Raw genomic sequence first — 7,892 nt, forward strand, 5'->3', positions numbered from 1 at the left:
CAACACTTGAAGGCAACACTATCAACAGAGTTCATGGTTTGTTTAAAAAATCCCATTTTGTACACAACACTTGAAGGCAACACTATCAACAGCGTCTCTGAGGTTCCCTCATCAAATGGGTGTGGGTGAAGTGCGCATGTGCGTGGTCGAGCTCTTTCGGAAGCAAAGTCGGGCTTATCCAAAGGGTCCACATCAAAAACCGAAAATAAAAGGTAAGAATTCGTTTGAAAATGACACTACAAACAAATAAAATCGTTGGTGTGCGCGTTTTTGTTCGCGACCGCCATTGTCGTTGCAGTTCAAATGTTATTTTCAGCGACTTCGTAGCAAGAAGAAACCTTCAAGGAAATGTTTGCTAGTACCAAAGCGTTGAACAAAAGAACGAGACGACACGGCCTTTCATCGTCTTTATGCATATACTTTCAGTTTCTGTAACTTTTAACGGGACGCGTCGACTACATTGTTGTCGAATAGATGTTAAAGAGTTGAAAATTTAGAGAATAAATTGGTTTCGGGATTGTCGGTGCTAAGTACACGAGCATCATCCTTCCTGTACAGCGACTGCGCATTAAAGTATACACCGATTTCCATGTTTCCATTTTCCGGGTTATCTGGCTTCACGGCTGATCTATAAACTCAAACATATTTATTAAACACTCGTGTTGTTAAGATGACTGCGTGTTTTTGTGGTGTTGCTTTCACTTACAGTTTTATTGTAACTAACGCCCTTTTCCAGAGTCATGTCAGGATTTCTGGACGGAATCCGTTGCGGAGACTGTGAGTGCAATGTGGACTGGGGAGAGAGACGAAACACCATCGCATCTGTAGCTGCTGGAGTCCTGGTATGTCCACTGATTTACTTTGGTTTTACAGACTGTAGTGTTGTCTGCTCAAAGACTGTATTCCAAGTGTGTATCTGCCTAGTTTCGATCTCAGCTTGTAAGTGATCATTAAGAGGATCTCTGCACATTAATGCTTCACATTGTCATTAAAGTCCTCAGCCCAACTATGAATCTTGTCCTTGCAGTTCTTCACCGGCTGGTGGATCATCATTGATGCAGCAGTGAAATACCCTAATCAGGCAGACTTTCATCATGCCTATCATACGTGTGGGGTCATAGCTACAGTGGCGTTTCTCATGTAAGTCACACTTCCTATGGGTGGAGGATCTTTTATATATATATATATATATATTACATTTTGAAAGAAGTTCTCATGTAGGCCTGCTATTATTTAGTGTTTGTGAAGCATAAAGCCCCATGTTCAGTCCTGCCTCACCACATGGAGGGGTAGTTGTTATCACGTGACCTATGTATAGAGTTTCAGTCATGTGATAGCTGGAGGTTGTATATTTGGAAGGTGGGAGTTCAAGTTTCTCTGTTCAAGGATGGACTCTGGCGCTGGATGTGAATGAGCCCGGTCAACCTTGCTGATGACTTTGTCAGCTGATGCTGTGTTTTGGTCTAGTATCCTCAGACATCTGTTATCATGTGACTGAAATTTACATACCTGATTCATGTGATAAATACTAAACCATCTGCATGACAATGAGGAGCTCCATGTACTCAGCGGGGCTTTGGCTTGTGGATTAAAGTGCATAAATGCTGGTAATTCAGGTAAAAGTAACTTACTAGCTTCTGATGTTATCTTATTTGAACCATCTAGGATAAATGCTGTTTCTAATGGCCAAGTGAGAGGAGACAGCTACAGCGAAGGCTGCATGGGACAGACAGGTGTGTATGATCTGGGATATGAACTTCCCTATTATTATTATTATTATTATTATTATTATCATTATCTTCCTCAATTTCACCTTTACCTAATTAGGTACTAATTAGGTTTTAAAACTCTACTTTCTACATTTCCTATACCATAATCTCATACAACATACTTATTATTACAACATACTGTACAAGCAGCAAAACAAAACACAATAAAGAAGCGCTGTGTCACATCACCCAGTAACCCACCCTGTCTTATCTCCTCTTGCAGGCGCTAGAGTGTGGCTCTTCATTGGCTTCATGCTGGCTTTTGGCTCTCTCATTGCCTCCATGTGGATTCTGTTCGGAGGATTCGTAGTATCTCGTACTCGTAAGTCCTGTTTATCTGCTCTTCATGTTTCAGTTTGACTAACTGTTTTATGACTAGTTATGGGGCGTGACACTGAGAGACATTTTACAGTGCTAAGCAACTCCTGAGTACCAAACATGCAATACAGTGAGAGCAAGAGAGCTAAAAGTTGTAGAGACTAGTTTAGGTACAATGCCCAATCTTGTCTGTTCTTGTGTTACTGTGAAACGTCATCAGTCGCTGCCTAAGTACAGTTGCAATTCAAAGTACACATCTGGCCAAGTACAGTCCAAATATCTGGATGTGTACTTGCCCCGTACAGCCAGGTATCCCTGAGTGCTTTTCGTGGGCATCATCAAGTACACTGCTGTTTCAGTGACAGAATAATGGTCTTCATTCTCCTGTCCTCCAAAGTCTGTACTCTAGAAAGTCTGAAGTTAGCATACTTGGTAATGATAAAGGTAATGATAGGCCATCGTTGGCAAGTTCTTCTTCTTCTTTTGTTTTTATTGTGGACTGGCAAACCAGCTTGCAGGTGCACTCCCTCCACCTGCTGCACTGCACTGATTTTACAGCAAGTTGTTGCACTGCGGTCTCCTCTTTGTTTATGTCCACTTTCCCATGAGACTAAACCAGGTGGTGCATTCAATGCTGAGTGTTGCACTATTATTTTCAAATTCTATAATGTCTACAAGTTTGGGAATATTTGTGACGATTTTTCTTAAGCGTGTGGTGCAACTTGATTTCAAAGGTGGGTAGGATTATAAAACACCTGCAATCTTAGCCCAGTATGATGTTGTATCCTTTTTAAACCTGTTGTGTCTTTGCAGAGGAACATGTGGTCTACCCTGGTATTGCCATCTTCTTCCAAAATGCATTCATTTTCTTTGGGTAGGTTAAGAGTCCTTTGTGGCAACTTTGTTTCGTCCCAAGATTCAGTCAATGAAAATATAGTGATTATGTTATCCTTATGTGTTTTTTTTTTTCTTTTCTGATTCAGGGGTTTGGTCTTCAAGTTTGGACGTACAGAGGATCTCTGGCAGTAATGAACGCCAGTAATGTGTCTCCATGTCTACGGTTATACACTCTGCTTTCTGTATTGTATGAGACAATATGCTTCAGTGGTTATTCACTTTATACATATAACTTTCTTAGCTTTCAGATGAACATGTTTAATTTATATAGTTTGCTGTATAGTAACTAAATCATTACTAAGCACAAATTTCCATAGATCTTGGGAAAGTTTGAATATTTTCACTCAGACTGTGTAGCCATGTTGTTGAAATGGTTTACAACTTGTGTATAACAAAGAGTGTATACCCTGCTACGCTGAACTGTCCACATTTCATTTTGGTATACTTACTTGTATGACATCCTTTGTTTTAAACTGTCTTGGGTGGAAAGTCTGTATCTATATATTATGGTACAAGATATTATCGAGAGCAGTCTTTCATAATTTACACACATTTACTGAATGTAACCAAATGGGGTTGTTGGTATTTTTCCTGAAATAACATTGCATCGGCTCTGAAATTTGCAGTAATAAAGTTTTATTGTTGAAATTTAAGTAGCCCACACTGCTGACCAGAAGTCACAAAGGTTTCACAACTTCAGTATGCTGTTTCTGTACTGGAGATTTGTATTTTAAGTGCAGCACCTATTCATTTTGCTTGTGTAACACCCAAATCGGCACTGATGGCATTAAACACACTTAACAGTAAATAAGTCTGATGTTCCTCTTTCCACAGTTCAGCTCGTGATTTGTATCCCTCCCATGCACACATAAAAACATCTATTATCTACTGTTCATTACGAGAAGATTAATAGCAGGAAATTATGTACAGTGGCATGAACGCCAAAATGTTTCGCACTTCCAAGATCAGGTCTTTTTTCATCTTCTTACTTGAGTACCAAAAGGTGGGGAAACTGCAAAACATGAAGATACATTGCAGATTAATGGATTTGCCTGATAGGGTATAGCACAGCTCAGTTCAGTATATGATAAACATTCATTTAAATGTCCTCGGAAAGACTTTATTTTGTTCTTGACCCAAAAAAAAAGCATTACATACCTCCCAGTATGCCTGATCATCAAAGCATTTATTGTTTTGAGGTGGTCTCCAGAAGTTCCACTTGAGCAGGAACCCTTTAAACCATGACATAAATAGTCATTAAGAAAACAGCTTGCTAAATACACTCACTTGCCAGTTCATTAGGTACACTAATGAAAACAAATGCATTACAATATAACAGTCCTAATGTTCAGTTTATCAGAAAGGCGGTAATTCTACTGCATGATCATTCTGGAGGATGCAGTTTGTGGTGATTTTAAACTGGATTGAATTAAACACAAATGTGTTTGCTGTTATTTGGCCTAGCCCGCTGCATAAAATCGGGTTGTCAAAATAATAGAAACGTGTTAGAACGTCACAATACAGTTTCATATTACTACAAACTACAGTTGAATCAACAGCTCTCTCTGTTTTTTAAACACAAGCTGAATACCATAATCTTCATGAAGCTAAGATTAAGTTCAGGACAGTTATGTTGAAATGCATTTGTTCTCACTCGTGCACCAAATCAACTGACAAGTGAATGTATATAACAGCATTGGTATACACCTGTAGACATCTGTCATCTTACATATTTTTGCACGTCATAATAAGAGGTGACTTAAGGTGAGCCCCCGCAATTATTGTGAAGTAAAAATGATTTGTGTAGACATATTTTAATTACACTATTCCATGTTGTCTTTTGTCATAATCATACTTAAGTGAACACATACCTGTTATGATTCCCATAGACAAACTTAGACTGATGGTAAGGAGGAGAGTGCAAATGTGAAATACGGCGAACTGGATAGCCCTACAAAACAAAGAACCGATTACACAAGGTGTCCCACCTTTTCAGCGTTCGTGGTGTGACTGTTGCATTCTTACGCTGTGTGATCATCAGAGTCTTTTATCTTCAGGAGGAGAAGCGTGAGCCATCCCAGTAGACCAGGAAGTCCATGTGTGCCCAGAATAGCACAGGTGTCATGGCACTGAAATGCAAGTAGCATGTGGATCTGGAAAAATAACAAGGTATCAGGAGTTGTGATGGTTTGTAGAGGATTTAATTTAAAGGTAAATGTTGAGGTGAAGATGACTGATGAAAACCTTCAGATAATGGAATCCAATGGTTGATATAATGGCAGCAATAAATCCGATTGTCATGGCTTCCCATGGCTGACGAACTACTGACACAGAAACCCCAACAGCGACACCACCAGCAAGGATGCATGACTGGATGTGGATCTAGCGAAGTGAAGACGTGCTAAATTAGATCTCAGCAATGTCAAGCATACCGGCTGACTTATTTGAGTTTCGGGTGCTTCACATTTTCCAAAAACAGTCACCATCTCTTTTAGTCCAGCTTGTATTGACTTTGCTCATGAAGTAGCGTAACGTTATGTTAACATATCAAGCGTCAGATCATACCAGGTTGAGTTTTCCCTTGGGATGGGAGAGGACAGACACAGCAGCTGCTGTCACAGCACTGACAGCCAGGGCCAGGTAGGTGCTGCACGCGGCCTCCAGCTTCCTCTCAGGATCCAGAAGCACAGAGTTAAAACTGGGCCAAAACATCCAGAGAAACAGGGCCCCTGGAGAACGGAGACGACAGAAAGGAGAAGCATAAGATGTAGAAGGGTTTTGCTTTACCAGAGTGTATGTGTACTAATGCATACATTTCTTTACCCAACAACAAATCCTACTTCAAAGTTACACTATCAAACATAAAGTGCTATTCACCTAACATGGAGAACAATCCAGATTTTTTGCTGAGCTTTTCTTTTTCAAATCTCTGCTGCGAGCCTTCGCGGAAGAGCAACCATGTTAACATGAGTCCAAAGAAGGCCCCGAAGACGTGAAGCAGCATGATGCTGTCCGGAGGCTTGACCTACACAAAGTAGACAAGCAGGACAAGCCTGAGGACATTGGTGTGAATATTCTTGACCCCAGATTTTTAGGAATAGAACAGCTTGCTTACTTGCAGTAGAGTCTTGAGGAGCCAAGTATTCAAGACAAACCCCGACACCTCCAGCAGGGCAATAAGGACGAGCTGGACTGGGTTGGTCTTCCCCAGCACGGTTCCAATTGAGATGAGGGCAGACGCTGCAGACATCTCAGCAACTACCAAGCTACATCAAACATTAGAAACAATAATATTAAAATGAAGACAGTGAAAAACAATTTTTATAGCTCACATTTTGAGGAACATCTGATGCTGATTAAAACATTCCAGTTAAATAAATAAAATGTACTTTTGCTGTAGGTGATAGGTTGTTTAAAACAGAAACATAACCACACATTTGAAGAAATAATTTTAATGAAATGAAAATGTCACAATATACCTTTTCAAATTTATGGTGAACTTTCCCGAGTCGTGCCAGGACTCGATGCCAGTCAGTATGATGGCCCACTGGGTGGCCATGACAGCCACAAGGAGGTTGAACCCCAAGCCACTGAAACCATACCGCACCAGGAAAGTGCTTAAGAAGCCAAAACCTAGAATCAACACCACGTTCACATCCTGGAACTCTGCAAAAGAAGCACACAATTACAAAAAAAAATTACAAAACAGTCCAATACAATTAAACTGTTGTGTTTTAGACCAGTTTTAGCCCAGTTGTGAAGGAACAACACATCTCCTCTGATCAACAGCTATGAGCTTATCACTGCCCAACAGTAATAACTGCAGCTACTCCCCAATTTCGTGTTTGTTGTGCCTTTTGAGGCATGTACATGAAGTTTGTTTAAAACATATTTTCTTCAAAAATTAGCTTTGTCAATTAAACCTGAAGTGCCTACCTTCACTGACTTAATCTCCCCTCCCCTCCCTCAAAGCTAAAAATAAAACTTACCTGGATATAAGGTGCCGAAGGTGTCACCATCTTCATTTCTGATCTCACTGAAAAGAGCATATATGATGATAAAGGCTGTCTGCAGAAAGAGCAGCAAAGGTGCCAGACGGGAGCGCAGACTCGGTGCGTACCAGGGAGCCATTGGTAATGTCTGCTGCGCACTTCTCTTCCAAGTGGCGCAAAAGTTTCCCCAACGCGTTGGAAATGGGCGCAACCTCCCAAGAGCTCAGCGTGTCGTTTTTTTTTTTGTTTTTTTTTTTTTTATCAGGGCATAAAAACGACTGTGTTGGCAAGCCAACATGAGGTTATGCGTAAGGAAACACGTTTTTTTTTTCTTGTTTTTTTTTTCAAACCAAACAGCAACAATTATAATAATTTTACAAGAAGATTTTACAACAAGATTGGGGTCATAAAATGCCTTCTGTATATATATATATATATATAAATATATATTAGTTATAATTAATACTGTTCGATTTGAGGGATTATTTGACGGATTGAGCAATTACATTATAAACGCTGATGAAGAAAAGGCATTATGTAGTTCATCATGTCATATGCAACGATAACAGCAGCCCTCACTTTTAAAAAAAACAATTATACGTGCACGCGCGCGCATGCACCGTGCACATATTTTAACCTAGTAACAAAACATAGATGGTGTTCAGCGCCTTGGGGCAACTCTGTCAATGAACCACACACAAAGGGCCTGATATAAATAACCCACGTATGCAGGAATGGGTGTCTTTGTATCAGGCACAAAGGGAATTCTGTCCCAAAGACTGCATATATTCAGCTCATAACAAACCGAAGGCAAAAACCTGTAGGAAAGTAATCCCCGCCCCCGCGATTATTTCATTGGTCGACGAGCGGTTCCCGATTTGTCCACAAACCTCTGATTGGTCGGACGTCTAGCCGT

The 7,892-nt window shown here is 40.3% G+C and overlaps 2 protein-coding genes across 2 annotated transcripts; one reads left to right on the top strand and one right to left on the bottom strand.

The window, feature by feature from the left end:
* The first annotated feature begins 70 nt into the window (after positions 1-70).
* tmem50a (transmembrane protein 50A) lies at positions 71-3,637 on the top strand. The gene is made up of 7 exons (XM_084569456.1): positions 71-212; positions 737-842; positions 1,028-1,140; positions 1,666-1,733; positions 1,993-2,091; positions 2,901-2,961; positions 3,071-3,637. The coding sequence occupies exons 2-7, from the start codon at positions 741-743 to the stop codon at positions 3,114-3,116; spliced, it is 489 nt and encodes a 162-aa protein (XP_084425582.1). The 5' UTR covers positions 71-212; positions 737-740; the 3' UTR covers positions 3,117-3,637.
* A 157-nt stretch (positions 3,638-3,794) lies between these two features.
* Positions 3,795-7,164, bottom strand: rhd (Rh blood group, D antigen). The gene is made up of 10 exons (XM_084569455.1): positions 6,974-7,164; positions 6,464-6,650; positions 6,100-6,250; positions 5,862-6,009; positions 5,550-5,713; positions 5,229-5,366; positions 5,010-5,137; positions 4,856-4,935; positions 4,143-4,216; positions 3,795-3,996 (listed from the first exon to the last, which is right to left on the bottom strand). Exons 1-10 carry the CDS (start codon positions 7,113-7,115, stop codon positions 3,970-3,972), a joined length of 1,239 nt encoding a protein of 412 aa, XP_084425581.1. The 5' UTR covers positions 7,116-7,164; the 3' UTR covers positions 3,795-3,969.
* Positions 7,165-7,892: the final 728 nt, after the last annotated feature.

The sequence above is a fragment of the Chelon labrosus genome, assembly GCF_963514085.1.
Source record: "Chelon labrosus genome assembly, chromosome: 20".
NCBI classification, from domain to species: Eukaryota; Metazoa; Chordata; class Actinopteri; order Mugiliformes; family Mugilidae; genus Chelon; species Chelon labrosus.

Coding starts and splice junctions, on each gene's coding strand:
- tmem50a (XM_084569456.1), top strand. CDS start 741: ATGTCAGGATTTCTGGACGGAATCCGTTGCGGAGACTGTGAGTGCAAT. Junction 1,141..1,665: donor GCTACAGTGGCGTTTCTCAT/GTAAGTCACACT, acceptor TGAACCATCTAG/GATAAATGCTGTTTCTAATG. Junction 1,734..1,992: donor AGGCTGCATGGGACAGACAG/GTGTGTATGATC, acceptor CTCCTCTTGCAG/GCGCTAGAGTGTGGCTCTTC.
- rhd (XM_084569455.1), bottom strand. CDS start 7,115: ATGGCTCCCTGGTACGCACCGAGTCTGCGCTCCCGTCTGGCACCTTTG. Junction 5,714..5,861: donor TGGATTGTTCTCCATGTTAG/GTGAATAGCACT, acceptor TCCGTTCTCCAG/GGGCCCTGTTTCTCTGGATG. Junction 4,936..5,009: donor GACTCTGATGATCACACAGC/GTAAGAATGCAA, acceptor TTTGTTTTGTAG/GGCTATCCAGTTCGCCGTAT.